This window comes from Artemia franciscana, chromosome 1 (genome assembly GCF_032884065.1).
Source record: "Artemia franciscana chromosome 1, ASM3288406v1, whole genome shotgun sequence".
Taxonomy (NCBI): Eukaryota; Metazoa; Arthropoda; class Branchiopoda; order Anostraca; family Artemiidae; genus Artemia; species Artemia franciscana.
The window spans coordinates 23,685,307-23,711,762 of record NC_088863.1 but is presented as its reverse complement, the minus strand read 5'-3'; the positions used below and the strand labels follow the sequence as shown (position 1 = coordinate 23,711,762).

Sequence of the window (26,456 nt, the reverse complement as noted above, 5' to 3'; positions counted from 1 at the left end):
ACTAGAACTAAAAGTTTTGCACCTTCATTTCATTTTTTTGGGGGGGCGCTAAATGTTTTATGATCACTTATCTATATGCACAATAAATGGCACAATCATTGCCGGTCAGGGGTTGATCTAGAGAAAAATCGTGGGGGAGGCCCAATGTGACTAGTGCGTCAGTGAGCAAAATCTTGGGGGCCCCAATGTGACAAAGATGCCAAAACTGAGCAAATTGATAAATTTATTCTAAAAAAGAGTAAAAAAGAAGAAGAAAAAGCAGGATAAAAGGGCACCAGAAAAGTATGTTGGTGGGCCCATTGGATCCGCCAGTGGCGCTGATATAAAAAAAAGGGTCCCGTTCGATGATCGAAATTATAGGCTGCACTTTGAACTTTTATTTAGCATTTTCATTTCGAGACTAAGAATTGATAAAAATCTGATAATGTGATTAGGCCTGCATTCATTGTCAAAATTAATTAAAATTTCAATCTATATTACGATGTGAATAGTGTATATTTTTCAAACATTTAATTTAAAACTACAAAAATAGAAAAAAAAACAACTAAACCTACAGACATCAAACTTCATTTATTTCTTTTTGTTGGGACCTAGATAAGCAAAAAAAAAAAAAAAAAAAAAAATGGGAGCTAATATTGTACTATGTATAATGTACGACATTGTCCAATGTTGGCTTGTAGATCAAAGAGTTCTGTAGTATCTTTTTTTTTTGTTTTAGCAACATTTAATTGTCTTAATGTTGCTAGCATTGACTGAATCAATTAAAAACTACAAAAATATATTGAAACAACCAATAGTTGTAGATCTTCTCTACATAAAAATGCAAATCCTACCCAATCTTCCCAATTATTATATGTTGGTGACGCCCACGTTGTGCACCCACATGGCATTATCGAAATTGGCTGGCATGTACCTTAGCTAATAGATTTTTGTTCAAAGCGCATCCTAAGCCGCTATTTACGTGCGACTGTAAAATAAGTGATGTACCTTTTGTATAATTTTAAGATTTGCCTGGCCCTAAAACCGGTCATATTGTGTAGTCAAGCACTTAGATCATGGAAATAACCAATGAATATTTACAGTCACGTATAGTATCTCTAGTGACTTAAGTAAGAACGGGAAATTAGTTGTTTAGAATCGTTGATGACTGAAGTTTGATAAATGTTTTGCCCTTTCCAGGGACGTCGGAATAGCTGTTTAAAACTAGGAACTATGCGGATCCCACATGAGCCAATTAAAGTAAGTTTTTATTCTCTGTATTAAAAATGGGTATATAAGCATTCTGTAACTTTTAAGGTGTTAAAATATTTGAGAGATTGTTAGTGTCCTGATACTATCGAATTCTGCTGAACCAGGGATTCAAAATCTAATCTTTTAAGTTTCACTATCTTCTTATAACATTCATATAAGGGCTGGAAACATGCGATTCTGGAAAAGATAGAAGGCTAATTGGATGAGGTTTTATGGGACTCATTCTAGTATTTGATGCGAATTCTGTTTTATAAACACTACCTTTGTTAACAGCGTTCCTATTTTTAATTTTGAAAGTCCCTAAAATTCCCCCCCCCCCCGGATTTTCTGGTGTTCCAAGATACAAAATATTAAGACTGTTATTTGTATCTTCATAGGAAGGGCAGGGTTAATCTAGAGTTAACCATATCATAACATTTTTGCAACAGCCATCACATAAATTTGGTCCTTATGACCCTCTTCGTCATTTTGCAGTATAGCCTAATTCAAGTCAAATTTCTTTTCGTTTCCTTTTCCCTTTTTGTCTTTTTTTTTAATCTTCAAAGGAAAAAAAATAACGAGAAAACAACCGGATAGTTCCCGTAAGTGCGACGATGGGCATTCCCCACCTATTCCTAGACGAATTAATTAATTTTTTTTTTTTCTAAAAACTTGAAATTCTTGTTTCAGAGGTGAAACCCCAAAATTAGAAACACTTCTTATCAATCACCGGAGTTTCCTTGAAGCAAGAAAAGATGGAAACGGAGTCCCAAAAGGCCACTAATAAGAAAAAATGAATATTGTCCCTTGGCCTATCTCTATGGCTGGGTACACAATTTGACTATTTTGAATTAAAATATTTATCAACTTTAACAGCATTTAACTCTAAAACATAGAATTATCCTTTTTTGGAAAGTGTTTTTATTAAGTTTATATAAATAAAAGGCAGATCCTGCCTTCCTGTTCGGTCTAAAATGCTCTCACTTAAACAATTCTTGCTCTACATAGAAATACGGCATCTTTTCGGGATTAAAATGGTCCAAATATTGAACATGCCTGGTTAATTATTCCTCAGATTTAACCCCAATAGGCCCTAAGATACTTTGGCAAAGAGTACCTATATCAGAATCGTGTGATTGAAGAACCAGAGATAATCCTGAAAAAAGGGCCCCTTCACACCAAATTATCTAAAATCTGAGCTTGGGAGCCTTGACCACCAGTTTCCTTGGGACAGAATATCCTATTATAGCACCAATAGCCCATATTGTCATAGTATGCCTTCTTTGAATCGTATGATCAAAATAACTAGAAATAATTATGGAAAAACAAAGAGAGAGAGAGAGAGAGAGAGAGAGAGAGAGAGAAATCTCACAATAAAAAAGCAAATGCGACTACGGCCAGTAGTTTTCTCGCGGCAGGCCAATTCGACTTTAGATCCTTCATTAATTCTGTAAAGAAAGTCTTTTCTTCCCAAAAAAGTCAGAACTTCAAGGTTTTACCAGATTTCACCAGAATCCTCTAGCTGAATCTGGTGAGTGAATGGCATTTATAATTTTTTGGAAATCAAGTCGACCCCGGCTTTAAATATGCCTCTTTTTAAAACAATGTGACAAGTAGCTTGTTTCTGGTGGCCTAAACAGCCCTCCTAAGAGCAAGCTTACAAGGTCGAATAGTGTGTAGGGTCTTGAGCCGAATTCAAATTTGGGAAATAGTAGACACACCCCTAATACGGGGCAACTTTTGTCGTGTAGATTTAAATTTTTTCGTTTGATTACTTACTCGGAATTTGAATTTTAAGAACCTAGTCATCCCTGCTCGAAGCAATTGGGCGCAACAATGTAGAAACCATCAAACTTGTCTACGAGTTCTCGTGACTCATATAATTTCGACCTTAACGTCATAAAATACATACGTCTTGTCTTCCCAATCGAGGTCGTTATGTTTAATTACTCTATAATACGTAATTGAACAAATATTACTATTTAGAAAATAATCATGCTCCTTTAGAAAAAAATAGCAGTAACAAATTAGAAAGAAAAGACTTGCAGTTGTAAGAAGACAAAATTGCTTGTTCTCAATTCCGTCTTTAGTAACTCTCAAGGATGCATAACTGTTACTCGGGATAACTTGAGTGGGTATTTGTTCAATGGGAAGTTATAGGATGAAAAAGCTATGGAATAGGGAGCCAAGTGGGGATATGATATAGTTCTCGACTTACTGAGGCTTAAAACACTACTACTGCTACTGGCGGCAGCTCACTGAAGCATAAAGACTCCCGATGCCAACACAGCTATGTACGCTCTTCCTCCATCCCAGTCTGTCCTAATTTCCCTTAAATACTTTTTTATGACCTCCTTACGGCGAAGATGGTTGGCAGAAGAGAACGATCTTTGGCAATCTGTCATCGGTCATCCGGAGAACGTGTTCTAGCCATAATCGTTGAAGTGTATCAAGTTAGTCACTTTACACTGTTTAGAAGCAATTGTTCTTATTAAATGCTACAGATCATTGCCTTGAAGTAAAATGTCCGCTATTTTCACAAGGTTTTCAGGGGCCTGTGTAACAGGACCTTTGGGCCAACCCCCCCCCCTTAATAGACCACGTATATGATTTATATTAAATTTCTAGTATTTATTTTTTGCAGTTGCCTTATTAAGGGGTCTTTGTCGAATTCCCCCTTCCCCTACACACAAAAATATTGAATGCTTGCATAGATACAAGGTGTTCTATACATGGTTATTTGTGTGATTTTGTTTTTCTTCTATCAGTTGCATATATACAGTATTTTAACCATGGATTAAGATTCCTCGTAAAAATGAACTTTAATTTCCGTTTTAAAGGCAATAAAAACATGTTGGAGCATATATAATTAAGTTGTAATCCGTATTAGAAACGATTAATTTCACATTATACTTTAAATGACCTAGCAAACATCGATTTTATGTTAATTCAAAAGTTCGCTTTTGCATATTATTTTGGTAATTTAGACAGGTTGATCTCTTTTATAACGAAGAGTAAATAACATGTTATTTGAAGAATTTTAGGTTATCGTGTCAGAACTATGTTAAAAATTGAAGTAATTAGCATTTTTGCATTATAAGCTTAAATTTTGAAGTGAATTTTCATGCTATTTAAATAGAAAAAAAAAGTAAAACTTGATAATTGTTTGTGTTTTGTGGCTCCATCATGCGTAGCCTATTATACGACGTTTGTCATGCAAATACAATACATGCGCGTAGTGGGGTTAACGACTACAAAATTTACGAAGAGTTATTTTTTTTTTTAAGATGCGTCGTCACTGAGAGTAGTGTAGGTGGAATTAGAAAAAAGACCACAATTTTGGTCTATGGAAACATGAAGGGATGGTGAATTAGAAATAAACTTATTCAAATGTTAAAAAGAGCCGCTAAAAATTTATCTTAATCATTTCTTCCTCCAAATCTTTCCTGCTAGGTCGCTAATCAAAGCCAGACTTGACAGAATCCAATTACTGCTAATTCATCCACGAAAAAAAAACCTATTTCTAATAAAAACCAATTCCAGTCTATATTGACGCAATCGATAGAAGGAAGTCGCCAAAACCAAAAGAATAATTTGCGAAGTTACTTTTTTCTCCTGTGTTTCTCTCTCCAAATCTTCTGAATAATCATTCCATTTTAGATTTTGGCGCCTCAATTTGAAAGGTCTTTGAGCCTTGGTTAATGACAAAAAATGAGGAGATTAATGCAACCAAAAGATATTATGATATATGTTAACATATGAATCATCACGAAATACTTTAAGCAATACAGGTATTCATTATCACTGCATAGTCCGGGGACAAAGGCGTAAAAAATAAAAAAATAAAAATGGCAGGTTCATAGGATTGAAAAAAATATTTATCATTTTGTATGCCCAGTTTGGTTTTGGGACAACAATTATTGGAGGAGCGCTTGGTCTCACAATTCTAAGAACAACAAAGATTGTCGTTGTTAATGTCAAAGAACGATACAAATTTTATTCTTTTTGTTTTTAATCTGAGTTGGTTGTGAGCATTGACAAAAAGGTCAACTAAACAAACTGGGAACGTGGAAATTGATGTAGAATAATTTAGGAACCACGAAATTAACGAAGTCTATTAAATATGAAAAATTATAGACTAAACAAAGAAAGAAGCGGGAAATATAACGTCTTGAAAGTCATGCATGGAGAAGTACATTAAATTGCTTAAAGAGCAAAAAATTGGTAATTGCAAAAATATTTGTATATATTTTGACAAGGAATTGCAACAATTCCAAAATCTTAAAAAAGAAAACCAAAAGTTTGAAGCTTAGTAGAAATCGGACCAAGGGATAACAGCAATTTCAAAAAGCTCAAAAAAGAAAACCAAAAGTTTGATGAATTATATTATCCTCCCGCCAAGCACATGAGCAAATGTATCGTTTTTATATCTATGACACATACAACATGACAAATAGAAAGTATTTAAGACATGAAAAAAAAAGTTGAATTTTTTAAAGTCCAGTTCAGAATCACTAAAGTTATTACATAAACTGCAAAAATATTAATGTACGAAAAGACATTAAATCGTATAAGCAGCGAAAATTGGTAATTGCAAAAATATTTACATATATTTTAGCAAGGGATTGCAGCAACTCAAAAACATTAAAAAAGAAAACAAAAAGTTTGAAACTTAGTAGAAACCCTTGTGAGAAATCGGGACTTGCTTGAATAATCAAAAATCTTTGAAAAGACCAGTAGGAAAAATCAGTATGAAAAGATATTAAATTAGTCAAAGAGCAAATAACTCATAATTGCAAATATATTTCTATATCTTTTAATAAGGGATTACACACAATTCAAAACCTTAAAAAAGAAAACCAAAAGTTTGGAGCTTAGTAGACAATCGGTGTTAGAACTCGGACTTGCTTCAATAATCAAATATCTTTGAAAAGACACTGTATAAGCATAAATATATATATATATATATATATATATATATATATATATATATATATATATATATATATATATATATATATATATATATATATATATATATATATATATATATATATATATATATATATATATATATATATATATATATATATATATATATATATATATATATATCTATCTATATAAAAATAAGTTGTCTGTCTGTGGATGTGTCAGGTGACGTCACCTGAAAAAACTGGATCAGGTGACGTCAAAACTGAAAAAACTAAAAAAGGCAAAAACTACAAAAAAACTAAAAACTAATAAAAAAAGTAAAAAAGCTAAAAAACTAAAAAAACTAAAAAAAGGCAAAAACTACAAAAAAAACTAAAAACTAATAAAAAAGCTAAAAAACTAAAATAACTAAAAAAAGGCAAAAACTACAAAAAAAACTAAAAACTAATAAAAAAAATAAAAAAGCTAAAAAACTAAAAAAACTAAAAAAACTAAAAAAAAGGTAAAAAACGAAAAAAACTAAAAAAAAAAAACTAAAAAAACTAAAAACTAAAAAAAACTAAAAAAAAGGAAAAAACTGAAAAATAAGCTAAAATAAAGGTAAAAACCAATAAAAAACTAAAAAAAAACTGAAAAAACTAAAAAAAGGCAAAAACTACAAAAAAACTAAAAACTAATAAAAAAAGTAAAAAAGCTAAAAAACTAAAAAAACTAAAAAAATAAAAAAAGGTAAAAAACTAAAAAAAATAAAAAATAAAAAAAAACTAAAAAAAAGGAAAAAACTGAAAAATAAGCTAACATAAAGGTAAAAACCAATAAAAAACTAAAAAGAAAAAAAGGAAAAAACTAAAAAAAATTTTCATCTAAAAAACTAAAAAAAACTAAAAAAGGTAAAAACTAAAAGAACTAAAAAAGAAAAAAATAAATGACGACACTCAAAGAGAAAGCGACCAGGACAAAAGGAATGTTCGATTAGCAATCAACAAAGCACCGGGACACAGGGAGTATAAATGACGACCAGGACATAAGTAAAAAAAAATTAACAAAACTAAAAAGAAGTTAAAAACTACAAAAAAACTAAAAAGAAAAAAAACTAAAAACTAATAAAAAAACTAAAAAATCTAAAAATCTAAATAAACTAAAAAAGAAAAACAAAGGAAAAAAATAAAGGAGAAAAACAAAACTAAAAAACGAATGTATATACAGACCGGTACACCGGGATACAAATGACGACCGGGACACAGGGAATATAAATGACGACCGGGACACAGGGACACAACTACAACGGGGACACCGGGGGAAACAGGGGGATATAAATGACGACCGGGACAAAAAAACTAAAAAGAAAAAAAAACTAAAAACTAATAAAAAAACTAAAAAATCTAAAATCTAAATAAGCTAAAAAAGAAAAAAAAAGGAAAAAAATAAAGGAGAAAAACAAAACTAAAAAACGAATGTATATACAGACCAGGACACCGGGATACAAATGACGACCGGGACACAGGGAATATAAATGACGACCGGGACACAGGGACACAACTACAACGGGGACACCGGGGGAAACATGGGGATGTAAATGACGACCGGGACACCGGGACAGGGAATGGTCGATTAGCAATCACCATCAACAAAGCTCAAGGGCAATCATTAGAATCATGAGGTATAGATCTGAATACAGATTGTTTTCCCATGGACCATTATATGTTGCATGTTCAAGAGTCGGTAAACCTGACAATCTATTTATATGCAAAGACAATGGGACAGCAAAGAATGTAAAATTTTCGAATTTTAATCCATATTGGAGTGTTAATAATTCACTGCAGGTGATAGATTCTTTTACAATGGTTTCAGCTAAAAGAATTGAGTCTTTCGATTTTGCGACAATGTATACTAATTTATCACTCAATTTAGTGTTAGATAATTTAAAAACTGTTATAAAGAAATCTTTCCTCTTATCTAGTAAAAGGTTCTTAAAAATAGACAGTTATAATAAAAAAGCCATATGGACAAACTGCTTTAATACTACAGTTAACTTGAGATGTTACAGCTTGGATATGATTTTTGAGTTATTGGAATTTGTTTTATACAATACTTATATAAGATTTGGGGGTGATTTGTACAAGCAAATTATGGGAATTCCCATGGGGGGGAATGCCAGCCCATTTATAGCTGACTTGTTTTTAAGTCAACTAGAATATAAATATATGATGGATAAGAATAATCCAATTAATTTAAAACATGCTTTGTCAAATAATAAAAGATATTTAGATGATATTTTGGTCTTAAATTGTAAGGATTTCATTGATATTTCTAAAAATATATATCCATCAGAGCTTATTCTTGAGCCTAGTCATGGCGCTGGTCATGAAGATCATTTCTTAGATTTAAATATTAATATTTGTGATAATAATAAATTAAGTTTTAAAATGTATAATAAAACGGATGATTTTGATTTTGAAGTGATTAGTTTCCCATTCCCTGAAAGTAATATACACTCAAATATCACATATTCAGCGTTTTTCTCACAGTTACTTCGTTATGCAAGGATTTGTAGTAATTATATTGATTTTAAAAATAGATGTAAAATCTTAAGCCAAAAATTGATATCAAGAGGTTTTTCTGCAAATAAATTAACTTGGCAATTTAAAAAATTTAGTTTTCATTATAACGAACTTTTAAATAAATATCAAAAGAATTATCTAGAAATACTTAAAGAAATTTTTTGACTAATTTCGGAGGTTCGAGAAATGTTGTCACAGCGCCATTTATTTTGAATTGTGTTTCTATTTGAGCGGAATTTTTAAAAAATTAGCCACATGGTAAAGATGAATTATATAATTGTTTAGTTCATTCAGGTTTTTTGCAATGTGTTAATATTTGTGATTTGGTAAAATTTTTAATATTTAGTTTACCTATTGTTGCTAAAGGGAGGGATATATTAACAGGATAAGCTTGTTTTGGTTTTACTTGGTTGTTTTACATTTGCTGTTTTTTTTTCATAGACATGTATTTTGGGGGTGATACCTGACGCGGGGATGCCATGGATATTCTGTGGTAGCCACAACACTGTGCTGGGTAGGGAATTTAGAGTGGCGAAACCCTATATAGGCCAGTGTATTCTCCTGATGAGCCCTTATGTTGGGTGTTGCCTCTGAATTATTTGTCTATATTATTTTTTCTATGGTTTGGTAAATGACGACTTATACTTATTGACGACATGACTGCCTGTCCATGGATTATTCTTTATGGTTGATTGTGTGTGGCTATGCTGTTTGACCTATGTGATTGTATGGATGAGTAGGGTTAAGGCCTCATTCAAGTGCTGGTCTATATTAATCACTAATTTAGGAAAACAGTCTTCCTTTTCTCCTTCTGTCTCCTTTTTTTTTTTTTTTTTTTTTTTTTTTTTTTTTTTTTTTTTTTTTTTTTTTTTTTTTTTTTTTTTTTTTTTTTTTTTTTTTGTGTTTGTGCTGTAGCATTGGTGATTTCTCTTTTCATGATATTACTCCAGGTTGGATCCAGTGCTGGTGGAGAAATTTTTTTTTAGTTTTCTCCCCGACAGACCTTTACCCTGGTCCAGGTTTTTAACCTGATATTGTTAATTATTGGTGAGATGGCACTTATGCAAATTTCATGTTCTTTCATCTTTTTGCTTATGTATTTATTGACCTATTGACCTATTGACCTTGGCATGTTTTCTGGACTTTGATTGTTGGATTTTGATTTGGATGTTGGTTTGTTTTGGATTTATTTTCAATAACTTTTTATGCAACAAAACACAAATATTAGCCTCGGAACTCGGAACGATTTTTTGAAAGTTAGTAAGTGTAAAAGTCGTTGTTTTCTTTGCCAAGATCATTTTGTCCCACGGACTTCTGTTAAAAGTACATTGTATAATAAAAATTTTGCATGCAAGTTACGTGGTAATGTTAATTGTAGAACAACCAATGTAATTTACCTATTAGAATGTAATAAATGCTGCCTACAATATGTGGGGGAAACAACTAATAATATATAAAAGATTTTCTGGACACAAGACAACAGTTAATAATGAAAAAACTAATAACTATCTAGTTCAACATTGTAGTAATGGTAAATGTTCCATATCAGATATAACTGTCACAATTTTAGAAAATTTAGAATTAGAAAATTTAAATAAAGAAGAGAAGAATAATAGACTACGTAAACAGGAGGATTTCTGGATCCATACTCTTGGTACAGCTTATCCTTTTGGGTTAAATGATCGTGTAGCAAAATATGGTGACATGTCTCATGTTGTTGTTAAATGTATTGATGGTTTTATGGACCATCCTTCTTTTACTTGTCCTACCAAACGTAAAAAACGATCGAGAGGACATAGGAAAAATAATAGAAAAAATGAATTAGATGTTCATATGCTTTCTATAGATCTATGCCAGCTACTTGAATCTAGGGGTATGATTTCTGTAATAAAGTGTCTAAATAATTTATCCAAGAGGAATTTAATCAAACTTTTCTGGATTGTGAAGAATAATACAGCTCTTGATTATAATTTTAAAGTAATATGTGATACAATTTGCATTCTATCTAAAACGAAATTTATTTCAAAAAAGAAAAAGTTCGATAAGATTAGTAATAAGGATAACAGATTATATTTACCTATTAATTTTACTTGTAAGCAGATTGAAGATATTAATTTACCAGAAATTTTAAATCAGCGGCATGTGAAACAGGCCCTTCCTAGTAATTTAAATTATAATGATAGTCCAGTTTTAACTTATAAATTTTCAAAAACTATTGGGCAAATTATTTTTAATTATAATTTAATACTAAAAAAACTAGATAGCGATATAAATTGGAAACCGGTTTGTAATTGTAAGCAACTTGGCCCATTTGTAAATCCTACTTACAAACATGTTATAACAGGGGACTTGTCAATAATAAAGCAAGATGATCTTCAAATTATAATGAATAAAGGGGCAAATTTCCGTCTTTCTCATCATCTGAAACCATCGAGTGTTCTTGATGGCTTGGAAAATGATTTTGATTTATTTATTGATAAGTGGTGTAAGAAAGAGAATAAAAATAAAGAGAGTTTTCAAAGTTGGAAGAATTTAATTATTAGTAGAGTAAGAAATAAAATATATTCTAACTTAAAAAATAGTAACACTAAATCATTATTTTATAATGCGAAGATTAAACAAGCAATTGCTAATCTAAAGAATGAATTTGTAATTGTGCCAGTGGATAAAGCTAATAATAATTTTGCCATAATTTGTCAGAAGCTGTATTGTGATATCTTAAAAAGGGAGTTAGGCACAACTAATGTTTATGAAAAGGTAAATATAGAGGATGAGAATTTAATTGAAAAGACTGAAGAAATACTTTTTAAAAATTTTAATATTAAAATAAATGACAATGATAAAAAGTTCCCTTTCCTATATTGGACTGTAAAATTTCATAAGAATCCCCCTAAACCACGGTTTATTGCTGGAGCAGCTAAATGTCCAACCCGCATTGCTGCTACTGACCTCTCTTTAATTTTAAAGGAAATTGTAAATAAACTTAAAACCTATTGTTCTGGTATTAAAAAATTTTCGAATTTTAATCCATATTGGAGTGTTAATAATTCACTGCAGGTGATAGATTCTTTAACAATGGTTTCAGCTAAAAGAATTGAGTCTTTCGATTTTGCGACAATGTATACTAATTTATCACTCAATTTAGTGTTAGATAATTTAAAAACTGTTATAAAGAAATCTTTCCTCTTATCTAGTAAAAGGTTCTTAAAAATAGACAGTTATAATAAAAAAGCCATATGGACAAACTGCTTTAATACTACAGTTAACTTGAGATGTTACAGCTTGGATATGATTTTTGAGTTATTGGAATTTGTTTTATACAATACTTATATAAGATTTGGGGGTGATTTGTACAAGCAAATTATGGGAATTCCCATGGGGGGGAATGCCAGCCCATTTATAGCTGACTTGTTTTTAAGTCAACTAGAATATAAATATATGATGGATAAGAATAATCCAATTAATTTAAAACATGCTTTGTCAAATAATAAAAGATATTTAGATGATATTTTGGTCTTAAATTGTAAGGATTTCATTGATATTTCTAAAAATATATATCCATCAGAGCTTATTCTTGAGCCTAGTCATGGCGCTGGTCATGAAGATCATTTCTTAGATTTAAATATTAATATTTGTGATAATAATAAATTAAGTTTTAAAATGTATAATAAAACGGATGATTTTGATTTTGAAGTGATTAGTTTCCCATTCCCTGAAAGTAATATACACTCAAATATCACATATTCAGCGTTTTTCTCACAGTTACTTCGTTATGCAAGGATTTGTAGTAATTATATTGATTTTAAAAATAGATGTAAAATCTTAAGCCAAAAATTGATATCAAGAGGTTTTTCTGCAAATAAATTAACTTGGCAATTTAAAAAATTTAGTTTTCATTATAACGAACTTTTAAATAAATATCAAAAGAATTATCTAGAAATACTTAAAGAAATTTTTTGACTAATTTCGGAGGTTCGAGAAATGTTGTCACAGCGCCATTTATTTTGAATTGTGTTTCTATTTGAGCGGAATTTTTAAAAAATTAGCCACATGGTAAAGATGAATTATATAATTGTTTAGTTCATTCAGGTTTTTTGCAATGTGTTAATATTTGTGATTTGGTAAAATTTTTAATATTTAGTTTACCTATTGTTGCTAAAGGGAGGGATATATTAACAGGATAAGCTTGTTTTGGTTTTACTTGGTTGTTTTACATTTGCTGTTTTTTTTTCATAGACATGTATTTTGGGGGTGATACCTGACGCGGGGATGCCATGGATATTCTGTGGTAGCCACAACACTGTGCTGGGTAGGGAATTTAGAGTGGCGAAACCCTATATAGGCCAGTGTATTCTCCTGATGAGCCCTTATGTTGGGTGTTGCCTCTGAATTATTTGTCTATATTATTTTTTCTATGGTTTGGTAAATGACGACTTATACTTATTGACGACATGACTGCCTGTCCATGGATTATTCTTTATGGTTGATTGTGTGTGGCTATGCTGTTTGACCTATGTGATTGTATGGATGAGTAGGGTTAAGGCCTCATTCAAGTGCTGGTCTATATTAATCACTAATTTAGGAAAACAGTCTTCCTTTTCTCCTTCTGTCTCCTTTTTTTTTTTTTTTTTTTTTTTTTTTTTTTTTTTTTTTTTTTTTTTTTTTTTTTTTTTGTGTTTGTGCTGTAGCATTGGTGATTTCTCTTTTCATGATATTACTCCAGGTTGGATCCAGTGCTGGTGGAGAAAATTTTTTTTAGTTTTCTCCCCGACAGACCTTTACCCTGGTCCAGGTTTTTAACCTGATATTGTTAATTATTGGTGAGATGGCACTTATGCAAATTTCATGTTCTTTCATCTTTTTGCTTATGTATTTATTGACCTATTGACCTATTGACCTTGGCATGTTTTCTGGACTTTGATTGTTGGATTTTGATTTGGATGTTGGTTTGTTTTGGATTTATTTTCAATAACTTTTTATGCAACAAAACACAAATATTAGCCTCGGAACTCGGAACGATTTTTTGAAAGTTAGTAAGTGTAAAAGTCGTTGTTTTCTTTGCCAAGATCATTTTGTCCCACGGACTTCTGTTAAAAGTACATTGTATAATAAAAATTTTGCATGCAAGTTACGTGGTAATGTTAATTGTAGAACAACCAATGTAATTTACCTATTAGAATGTAATAAATGCTGCCTACAATATGTGGGGGAAACAACTAATAATATATATAAAAGATTTTCTGGACACAAGACAACAGTTAATAATGAAAAAACTAATAACTATCTAGTTCAACATTGTAGTAATGGTAAATGTTCCATATCAGATATAACTGTCACAATTTTAGAAAATTTAGAATTAGAAAATTTAAATAAAGAAGAGAAGAATAATAGACTACGTAAACAGGAGGATTTCTGGATCCATACTCTTGGTACAGCTTATCCTTTTGGGTTAAATGATCGTGTAGCAAAATATGGTGACATGTCTCATGTTGTTGTTAAATGTATTGATGGTTTTATGGACCATCCTTCTTTTACTTGTCCTACCAAACGTAAAAAACGATCGAGAGGACATAGGAAAAATAATAGAAAAAATGAATTAGATGTACATATGCTTTCTATAGATCTATGCCAGCTACTTGAATCTAGGGGTATGATTTCTGTAATAAAGTGTCTAAATAATTTATCCAAGAGGAATTTAATCAAACTTTTCTGGATTGTGAAGAATAATACAGCTCTTGATTATAATTTTAAAGTAATATGTGATACAATTTGCATTCTATCTAAAACGAAATTTATTTCAAAAAAGAAAAAGTTCGATAAGATTAGTAATAAGGATAACAGATTATATTTACCTATTAATTTTACTTGTAAGCAGATTGAAGATATTAATTTACCAGAAATTTTAAATCAGCGGCATGTGAAACAGGCCCTTCCTAGTAATTTAAATTATAATGATAGTCCAGTTTTAACTTATAAATTTTCAAAAACTATTGGGCAAATTATTTTTAATTATAATTTAATACTAAAAAAACTAGATAGCGATATAAATTGGAAACCGGTTTGTAATTGTAAGCAACTTGGCCCATTTGTAAATCCTACTTACAAACATGTTATAACAGGGGACTTGTCAATAATAAAGCAAGATGATCTTCAAATTATAATGAATAAAGGGGCAAATTTCCGTCTTTCTCATCATCTGAAACCATCGAGTGTTCTTGATGGCTTGGAAAATGATTTTGATTTATTTATTGATAAGTGGTGTAAGAAAGAGAATAAAAATAAAGAGAGTTTTCAAAGTTGGAAGAATTTAATTATTAGTAGAGTAAGAAATAAAATATATTCTAACTTAAAAAATAGTAACACTAAATCATTATTTTATAATGCGAAGATTAAACAAGCAATTGCTAATCTAAAGAATGAATTTGTAATTGTGCCAGTGGATAAAGCTAATAATAATTTTGCCATAATTTGTCAGAAGCTGTATTGTGATATCTTAAAAAGGGAGTTAGGCACAACTAATGTTTATGAAAAGGTAAATATAGAGGATGAGAATTTAATTGAAAAGACTGAAGAAATACTTTTTAAAAATTTTAATATTAAAATAAATGACAATGATAAAAAGTTCCCTTTCCTATATTGGACTGTAAAATTTCATAAGAATCCCCCTAAACCACGGTTTATTGCTGGAGCAGCTAAATGTCCAACCCGCATTGCTGCTACTGACCTCTCTTTAATTTTAAAGGAAATTGTAAATAAACTTAAAACCTATTGTTCTGGTATTAAAAAATTTTCGAATTTTAATCCATATTGGAGTGTTAATAATTCACTGCAGGTGATAGATTCTTTAACAATGGTTTCAGCTAAAAGAATTGAGTCTTTCGATTTTGCGACAATGTATACTAATTTATCACTCAATTTAGTGTTAGATAATTTAAAAACTGTTATAAAGAAATCTTTCCTCTTATCTAGTAAAAGGTTCTTAAAAATAGACAGTTATAATAAAAAAGCCATATGGACAAACTGCTTTAATACTACAGTTAACTTGAGATGTTACAGCTTGGATATGATTTTTGAGTTATTGGAATTTGTTTTATACAATACTTATATAAGATTTGGGGGTGATTTGTACAAGCAAATTATGGGAATTCCCATGGGGGGGAATGCCAGCCCATTTATAGCTGACTTGTTTTTAAGTCAACTAGAATATAAATATATGATGGATAAGAATAATCCAATTAATTTAAAACATGCTTTGTCAAATAATAAAAGATATTTAGATGATATTTTGGTCTTAAATTGTAAGGATTTCATTGATATTTCTAAAAATATATATCCATCAGAGCTTATTCTTGAGCCTAGTCATGGCGCTGGTCATGAAGATCATTTCTTAGATTTAAATATTAATATTTGTGATAATAATAAATTAAGTTTTAAAATGTATAATAAAACGGATGATTTTGATTTTGAAGTGATTAGTTTCCCATTCCCTGAAAGTAATATACACTCAAATATCACATATTCAGCGTTTTTCTCACAGTTACTTCGTTATGCAAGGATTTGTAGTAATTATATTGATTTTAAAAATAGATGTAAAATCTTAAGCCAAAAATTGATATCAAGAGGTTTTTCTGCAAATAAATTAACTTGGCAATTTAAAAAATTTAGTTTTCATTATAACGAACTTTTAAATAAATATCAAAAGAATTATCTAGAAATACTTAAAGAAATTTTTTGACTAATTTCGGAGGTTCGAGAAATGTTGTCACAGCGCCATTTATTTTGAATTGTGTTTCTATTTGAGCGGAATTTTTAAAAAATTAGCCACATGGTAAAGATGAATTATATAATTGTTTAGTTCATTCAGGTTTTTTGCAATGTGTTAATATTTGTGATTTGGTAAAATTTTTAATATTTAGTTTACCTATTGTTGCTAAAGGGAGGGATATATTAACAGGATAAGCTTGTTTTGGTTTTACTTGGTTGTTTTACATTTGCTGTTTTTTTTTCATAGACATGTATTTTGGGGGTGATACCTGACGCGGGGATGCCATGGATATTCTGTGGTAGCCACAACACTGTGCTGGGTAGGGAATTTAGAGTGGCGAAACCCTATATAGGCCAGTGTATTCTCCTGATGAGCCCTTATGTTGGGTGTTGCCTCTGAATTATTTGTCTATATTATTTTTTCTATGGTTTGGTAAATGAGGACTTATACTTATTGACGACATGACTGCCTGTCCATGGATTATTCTTTATGGTTGATTGTGTGTGGCTATGCTGTTTGACCTATGTGATTGTATGGATGAGTAGGGTTAAGGCCTCATTCAAGTGCTGGTCTATATTAATCACTAATTTAGGAAAACAGTCTTCCTTTTCTCCTTCTGTCTCCCTTTTTTTTTTTTTTTTTTTTTTTTTTTTTTTTTTTTTTTTTTTTTTTTTTTTTTTTTTTTTTTTTTTTTTTTTGTGTTTGTGCTGTAGCATTGGTGATTTCTCTTTTCATGATATATATATATATATATATATATATATATATATATATATATATATATATATATATATATATATATTCACAGGTGGGACATAGGGACACAACTACAATGGCGCGTAACTATTATGGCGCGTAACGACTTACGCGCGCGGGGGGGCTTGGGGGGGGCGCGAAGCGCCCCCACCAACTAGGTGTTGGGGTGGCGCGAAGCGCCACCCCAACAGCTAGTATATATATATATGATTCGCCGTTATAAAGGTTGACGGTATTCAACGACGTTGCGCGAGATTGTGCGGGCGGGCGGGAATTGTTAGATCAGCTATCAATCCAGAATTTCGATAACAAATACTTATTTGATGTTTTTCATTTTTTTTCTTTCTGCCCTTTAATCGAAATTCTCTTGAGCAGCCTGGACGTTCTTCAGCGTGTAATATTTTTTGGGATAAATTAAAGAGAGGGGAATGTAGTTTCTATACTGCAAAATTTGAGAAAGGACAACTAATATTATTTTCTATTTCCACTTTTTCCTATTTCCTATTTCCACTATTTCTTTTTGATTTGTCATTTCCACAAAAAGATGAGTTTGAGCTTTATCGTGATGTTGTTTTTAAGCTATTGCGCGAAAAAAATTGTCTTGGGAGAAGGGATTGTTCATATCTTGCCCCTCGACTTTGCACTATAATGATAAGATAGACGGCATCATGATAAAGCTATGACTAAGCCAGGAATTGTTAATACCATGTATAAATTAATAAAGAAATCTTGAATTTTACTGTTTTCAAGAAGGGGTATGTACTGATTTACGCAGATATGTCAAGCAAAAAAATTAAAAATAAAACAAAAGCTTTTTTGAGCTGCAATAATGAATCAAACACCCATTTTAAATCAACAAATTGTTGGTTTCAATGCCATAAATTTCACAAAAAATCTAATATAAATAGTCAAATTTATTAAAATACAAAATTTTTCGGATTTAGGGTATATTCTCTCAACACAACATATCTGAGAAGAGTGGCTTCATCTATTATTATTATTAACCCGTTATTGCTGTCAAAGATTATCAAACTTATGTTTTCGTTTGTTCTTGGGAACCACACAACATCTTTTAATGAAGGCTTCGGACCTGTGGCCCCTTCACCTAAATCTCATTTTTTTGTATTTTCTATATAGTTCTATATAGTACGTCTTTTGTCTACAGTTTCAAAAAATTGAGTATCCAACTCTCCATATACCTCAAAGACGCAAAAATATATGAGTTATATTTGCAAGAAAGAAGTTGTAAAAATCCTGGGATGTTAGGAAGGGAGGAAACAGCTATTTGGAGGGAGGAACTGTTTTGAGCTGTTTGAAGGGAGGATAACACTCGCGTGTAGGTGCCTGTAAACATGCCTTCATTTTCAGATCATCATATCCATATTTGGGGACTGCGCTCTCTCCAAAAAATAAAAAAAAAACGTTTGATATTTACCACATACTCGGCCTTTATTTTGTCGTTTCCGATTTTGTGCCCTCATCCCTTGGAACTTCGCCCCCTCCCGAAAAAACTGCGCATTGACCTGCGACAGTGCCATTACTTTAAGATCTTAAAGGAGTCGAGGTCGGTGAATTTTCCCTGATCAAGCACAGACATGCCTGTCAGTGAAGCACTTAAGTAATAATTTGTGCTGGAAAGCCAAAATTTCAGGGTGGAGCTTGGCAAAAAAGTTTTTATTGTAGAATATTTAAGAAATAAATAGAAATTATAAGAAAATTTGATAAATTTTATAGGTTTCCAGGTTTCTTGGAGGGGGTCACGCGCTCGAATGTTACTAGGTACGTAAGTTCCTTTTCTAAACAACATTCAATAAATTAATGCTCTATACGTTTCTCGCATCTATGAGAAAAGGCCATAAAATACTAATTTAAAAATTGCTGATTTTTTTTCCCTTTTCCTATCCCAAATTTATCGATCGCTAAGTTTTCGAGACAGAGAGGCGAGGGATAACTTTTAGATGGCTAACATCCTTTAGCTTTCCCATTCTGTTTTCTCAGCCCTGCGTCATCTTGGTTCCTGAATTAGTTCTCCGCAATAAGAAACTACAATTAACATTTAGCTTTCCAGATAAAGAAAAAATAAATTGCGAAAAATCATCAACGATATATTTAATCATTAAATAGCAACTTATCCATTGAAAGTGATAGCCAGTAGAATTAATCAAAAAAGAAGCAAAACTAAGGATCAAAGACTGTTTTTAAGCAGGAACGAGTAATATCTCTTTTGGGGTATTCGAACGTATTCAACTTAAAAAACTTTTTCCACAAAACAAGTTTTTCAAAGAAAACTAGACCTCCGTTGCCTGTGCAACGGGAAGTGTTGCAGCAACTGTGCCCTGTTCCTTAGGGCACAATTGCGGAGCAACACGTGCAACTGTGCCCCACGGGACACAGTTGCGGAGCAACAGTCTCCATTATGTCCTTCAGAGGTAAGGTAAAGGATACGGCATTAGACTTTACAGTCCCTACCAGCGGTGCTGATCTCCGTTTCTTGGCCCTTCAGCCAGGAAGTGCAATGGGGGGTTGGGGCCTAATGTGGCTTCGATTGTTATCTTGAAGCATCTTTGATACGGTTTTATTTCGAGCGATAGCACTACTCGATAAAAATAAAATAGACATCAAAATCGAAAATTTAAGAAAATTTCAAAAAATCGGAACGAGATTCACTTTTCCGGAATTATTTCCGGGAAATCTGTAAGAGCTACGGAATTTCATGCTTCAGTTCTCGAAAACATCAATAGAAGTTCTATATGAGTTCATAATTATTTTATCTCTAAAACGTTTACTTCCGAAACTAGGGCCGTCTTAACTTGACGCCAATTCGAAGTATTATGTTTCGAGGCGCACATTTCGGGAATTATTTCCGGGAAATCTGAAAGAGATACGGAAATAACGTCTTATAGTTTTCTGCTTAACTTTTGATGGTCTAAGCTAGGAAAATATAAAACAAACCAAATTCACCAAAAAATTTAAATTACCCCGAGGGCATGACAAAACTTCCAAATAGAAAAACCCAAAGAAGGAATTTTATTTCGGAGAAACTATTGTAAGCTCCAGTTGTTAGGAGATCGAGACCTGTCGAACCGCGTTGGAAAAAAATTCTAGCTGGTCCAGAACAGAAGTTACCTCTAGAACGTCGAAACTTCGGAAATTATTTCTTAGAGAACGAAGCAACTTGGTATATAGAACACTTCACTTCTTCTTGCATACTTTTCATAGCACTACTCGATAAAAATATAAGAAACATCAAAATCGAAAATTTGAGAAAATTCCAAAAAAATCGGAACGAGATGGACTTTTCCGGAATTATTTCCGGGAAATCTGTAAGAGCTACGGAATTTTGTGCTCCGGTTCTCGAAGAGACAAATGAAAGTTCTACATGAGTTCAGCATAACTGTATTTCTAACAAGTTTATTTCCGAAGCTAGGGTCGTCTTAACTTGACGCCAAACATCGAACGCAGAGTTTCTAAGAAAAAAAAAACGGTTTTATTTTTTTTATGGAAAACTGTTAGAAATTTTAGGAACTTCTCTGGAACTTTTTTACTCTGTTTCACGTTTCCCTTCCCTCTGAAAAATCTCAAATTTTTAACTCTTACCACTTCGGAGGTACAGGTCGCTGATCACGGTGAAAAAAAAAAAACAAACTACGAAAGCAGTAGTGTTGCTCCGCAACACAATTAAAAAGCTCCATTAAGCCAAGAATGAGCAAAAATAAAGTCAAATAATCTTCCAAGCGTAAAACTACCACAAATTACTATCAATAAATAAATGAAACTTAAAACGAACAGAAATTACAATAAATAGCTGAATAAACTCAAAACAAGCAAAAATTAGCATGAATAGGACTGATAATCCCAATAACTTCTCAAGACCAGAACACAATTTGCGCTTTACTGAAATAAAAACAAATACAAAAAAGAAATGACCGTGGATTGTCAGTTTAATTGACATATACTGATATTTACTCCTTAAAGTTTTGAATTTTTTTATTTATGAAAGTTAAAAAGTAAAAAAAAATTCAAACGTATTTTTTTTTCAGTAAAGCGCAAATTATGTTCTTTTCTTGAGAAGGCATGGGGTTTATCAGCCCTACTCATGTTAATTTTTTTTGTTTTGAGTTTGACAATTATTTATTGTAATTTCTGTTCGTTTTGAGTTTCATTTATTTATTGATAGTAATTTGTGGCAGCTTTGTGGTTGGAAGATTATTCGATTTTATTTTTGCTCATTCTTGGCTTAGTGAAGCTCTTACTTTTCTTTGAAAAATCTTGTTTTGTGGAACATATCCTTTAAATTACTTTCTGTTCGTTTCTTATTGCTATTAAATTAAAAAAAAAAGTTTTTTTTTTAACTGCAAGTAAGGAGTGACATTAAAACTTAAAACAAACAGAAATTATTCCGTACATGAAAGGGGTTGTCCCCTCCTCAACGCCATGCTCTTTACTCTAAAGTTTGACTCTGTCACATTTCTACTTTTTAAACAATAGAAACTTTAGCGTAAAGAGCGAGGCGTTGAGGAGGGGAAAATTCCAACGGGGGGTCCTTGAAACCAACTTCAACGGGGTTGGGTTTAGCAACCAATTCCAACGGGGGGCCCTAGTTGTCAATTCCAATGGAGGCCCTAGCATTCAATTCCATCTTGTGTGGTAGGGTAGCAATCAATTTCTCCGACAAGACGTCTTTTCAAGAGGTTTCAAGACATTGCATGATGTTTTTTAAAGACGTTTTTCAAAATTTCTTTGGATGTTATGTGATAGATGAATGTTCACTTCTGTTAAGGATGACGCAACCTCGCATGACATGTTAGACTTCAGGAGTCTGTGGGTGATCCCCACTTGTAACTGAGGAGAGCGCACACATGGGGTGCTACGTAATGACAATGATACGTGGGTTGTTTCATAATACTTTTAAGAGATTTTATTTTCTTTCAAGACATTTTTTCAGGAAACTTTTACAATCTAAAAGTTTGTGTCCGCATTAGAATCCGAAAGAGATTTTCCCTCAATGGAATGGAGAGCTTGACAAGTCGACTATGAAAGCCTTTCGAATAATATTATTCGAGGAATTCTTTTTACTTGATCAGCTATTGCACGGAAGGAGAATCCCCCTGCCCCACTTACTAGAACGATTAAATGGTCCGCATGTTTCTAGTCCTTTCCAAATGAGAGCGCAAGCACCCCAATGCTATTGATCATTGTTCTATTAGATGCACCTGCCTGTTACAGCGTTATTAATCTTCAAACGCGACATAGACAGGTTAAGTTAGCTATTGAATCAGTGAGATGTTACTTTGCATTGGCTTTAAATACTTGAATGCGTAAATGATTACGTATTGAAATTTTATCCTGGAACAAGAAGCCTAAAGAATGAAGGAATTTTTTGTACATACAACTTTTATTAATAAAACACATTTACGAGCATTACTAAAACACAGAAAAAGCAGCTAAAACGCAAGAAACGAAAAATATAACTTGAAACAAGCTTAGAAAGGGTACAATATAAGCAAAAAGAACCATGTATTAAATACAAGTGGGAACCTTAGCAAGCAACTCCAGCAGGGGTCCCTAGCAACCAATCCCAACGGGGTCATTAGCAACTAATGCCACCGGATAACGGCAAATTTCAGTGCCAGCACTTATCTAGAGTGATTCAAATCTGTTTTTGAGGCAACTGGAGTGACATCTAAAGGTGCTAGAAAGGGATGCTTATTTTATCCAGAATTGAAGCTGCCGACTAGGTAAAAAATGCTTGATTGATTCTCGACCGGTCATGATGGTGTAGAGGTGCTGAAGGACCAAGAGATATACTTTGATTGCCAACAGATGGCAAAGTGATTGAGCAGGCTATGGGATGATGATCAGACAATTGATAATCACGCACGAGCTTTAATCAAGGAGGCACACTCGTGCCTCTATAAAGAGGCGACACACGACAATGTTAAGTGATCTTCGGTTCCAGTGGTCGCAGAGGGATGGGGAGGGATGCATTTCGTAGCCCGAGCTCCAACTAAGAAACCTGCAAAATTTCATCCCCCTCCAACTTTTCCTTCATGGGGAAAATCTGGCCGAAAGTTTCGACTCGTCAACCCCAGCCCCCCTTTAACGTTTTCCGATCGGGTTGAAATTCAGAAGTTAAGGTCTCCTAGGGCCCAGGAGCTTATCCGCGAAATCCGTTCAGCTCGATCCGATAACTCCTTCCCTGTTTTCCAGAAACCACTTTTAGCCACTTAAAATTCATTTACTTTTTTTCCTAGACGCCTACAGGTCACATCCGACATCGGGTCTGGGTGTACGAAGACTCATTCGATGCGGAATTCTCCGAGTAATTTTCCTTGAAAGTTTCATAGGAAAATCTTAACCCCCCGAAAGTTTCGACCCTCCAACCCCCCCCCCCCCTTTTAACGTTGTCCGATCGGGCTGAAATTCACAAGTTAAGGTCCCCTACGGCCCAGGAGCTTATCCGCGAAATTTCAGCTCGATCCGATAAATCCTTCCCTGTTTTCCAGAAACCACGCATTAGCTACTTAATTAACGGATTTCTCTCCATAAGAGCCCATGTTAATTTGAAATTTTTGAAAGTTATTGAGAAGTTATATTTACACACATGCAAGTGTTTAGCTCAGTCGGTAGAGCTTGGGACTCCTAATCCTCGGGTCAAGGGTTCAAGTTCCTTACGGGCGGTTTTTTTTCACAACATCAAAAAATTTCGATAACACCTGGACAGCTTACCATTTGAGAGATAACAGAATATTAGCTTCTTATGAGCAAAAAAAACATTTCGGTCATTCTATCTATTTTTTTCTATTTTATACAATGATTTAAAAGCGGGGGAGGGGGCGGCAGCCACCCGAGTTCCTCTCCTAATTCCTGTACGAGGAGTACAGGAATTATTAAATAACATCCACCATGGATTGTAGAAAAACGTACAGAAATAATATGAAAAAACTTCGTTTTCTTAAAGAGTTAAAGAGGCTGCGTCCCAAAGTCGAACCTTAAAACGTACAGGAATTAGAAGAGGCAGTTGGGGTTTTTTTTGTGGGGGGACTTCATTGTTACTAATTACTAGTTTCGGCGCAATGGTTCTCCTGTCCTCTTGTGTTTAACATTTTTCGAAGTTATTCCATTATTCATTCATTTCAATTTTTTGTTAATTAAAAGAGGGCCTTTCCGAAGCCAAGAGCGGGGGGTTAGCAAAAAAACAAAAAACCTGTACAAAAGAGTCTTTAAAAGCTAGGGGTTTGTGGGGCGGCAGCCCCCCAACTGCCTCTTCTAATTCCTGTACGTTTGAAGGTTCGACTTTGGGACGCAGCCTCTTTAACTCTTTAAGAAAACGAAGTTTTTTTCATATTATGTTAGTTAAAGATAGAAATGGGGCCACAATTAGTGATAAGGAAGAAGTTCAAGAAAGATGGGGGGAACATTTTGAGAATGTGCTAAACCGAGATACAGTTGCAGGAAAAGATATAGATGAAAATGAAAATATTTGTGATACCTTGGATGTGAAGGAAGATTTGTTTAGTGAGGAAGAATTAGCGACAGTACTGGAAGGATTAAAAAATAATAAGGCCTCAGGTGCTGATAGCATGATTAATGAGTTCCTTAATTATGGTGGCTCTGAGGTTAGGAATAAGCTACTGAAGATTATGAACATGATTTTTGAAAAAGGGGAAGTACCCAATGATTTTAGGAAAACCTTAATTAAACCATTGTATAAGAAAGGTGACAAGAGTGAGTGTCGTAATTATCGAGGCATTAGTCTGGTCTCTGTAGGTAGCAAATTACTGAGTAATGTGATACTTTTTAGACCGAGACATGCTGTAGACAAAGTTTTAAGGGAAGAACAATGCGGTTTTAGAAAATGTAGAGGATGTGTCGACCATTTTTTCACTCTTAGGTTAATAATTGAGAAGTCCCTTCGTTGTCAAACACCTTTGGTCCTTAGTCTTATCGATTATGAGCAAGCTTTCGATTCTGTTGATAGAACAGCGTTAACAAAGGTCTTATCGTTACATGGTATACCAGAAAAATACATTAAAGTGATTTGCGCTATGTACGAGAATAATACTGCTGCGGTTAAGGTAGGAAATGAGGTTAGCAACTGGTTTTGTATTAAATCAGGAGTTAAGCAGGGTTGTGTTCTATCCCCCTTTATATGGATCATTTTGATGGACTTCGTCTTAAGGAGCACAGGAAAGGCAATTGGAGACCATGGAATCAAATGTGGAGGAAGAACGCTCCTGGACTTAGATTATGCTGATGATTCAAGCATATTAGATGAAAGTGTGAGCAAAATGAATGAATTTTTAGAGGTTTTACGAGTTCAGGGTGCTAAAATAGGCTTGAAAATTAATGTTAAGAAGACTAAGTCACTTAGGCTAGGAATAAGTGAAGATGAACAGGTGACATTAGGTAACGAAGAGATTGATCAGGTTGGGAGCTTCAGTTACCTTGGTAGTATTATTAGTAAAGATGGTGGGAGCAGTGAAGATGTTAAAAGTAGAATAGCTAAAGCTCAGGGTGTTTTTTCACAGTTAAAAAAAGTTTGGAAGAATAGAAAGATAAGCCTACAAACCAAGATTAGAATATTGGAAGCTACAGTGATGACAGTGGTCAAATATGGCTCTGAAGCATGGGCACGCCGAAAAGCAGATGAAAACATACTAGATGTTTTCCAGAGAAATTGCCTACGGATTGTTCTGGGTACCCGGCTGACTGACCCTATTTCAAACAGTAGGTTGTACGAAAAGTGTGGTTCAATCCCGCTTTCTGGGGCTATAATGAAAGAAAGGTTGTGATGGCTAGGCCACGTTCTACGGATGAAGGATGACAGATTACTGAAGATTGTCCTTTTTGGCCAACCGTCTGGGGCTACACGGAAAGCAGGTCGTCCTTGTCTGGGTTGGCAGGATGTCATAAATAAAGATTTAAAGGAAATGGGAACTTCCTGGGAGGGTGTAAAGAGGGAGGCTTTAAATAGATTAGGTTGGAGGAGGAGCGTGCGTAGCTGTGTTGGCCTCAGGCGGCTTGGTGCTGCAGTGAGTTATTAGTAGTAGTAGTAGTGTAACATAAAAAATCACGCATTTAATCCCAACAATCAAGACATCGCTCAGTATACCCTTAACTGGTGTTGTATGTGGCGCCGCTTGAAAATTTGGCTCCGTTCATGTGAAAACCACTGAGAATTAGAAACGTACTTTTTTGACGCATAA

The 26,456-nt window shown here is 33.0% G+C and overlaps 1 protein-coding gene across 2 annotated transcripts in view; it reads left to right on the top strand.

Annotated features, from left to right (window-relative positions):
• Positions 1-26,456, top strand: part of LOC136027157 (high affinity cAMP-specific and IBMX-insensitive 3',5'-cyclic phosphodiesterase 8A-like) — a 241,469-nt gene that overhangs the window by 49,338 nt on the left and 165,675 nt on the right. For both annotated transcript variants that reach the window (XM_065704156.1, XM_065704146.1), the window contains exon 4: positions 1,180-1,239. In XM_065704156.1, coding sequence (XP_065560228.1) covers positions 1,180-1,239 — 60 coding nt within the window. The remainder of the gene's footprint in view (positions 1-1,179; positions 1,240-26,456) is intronic.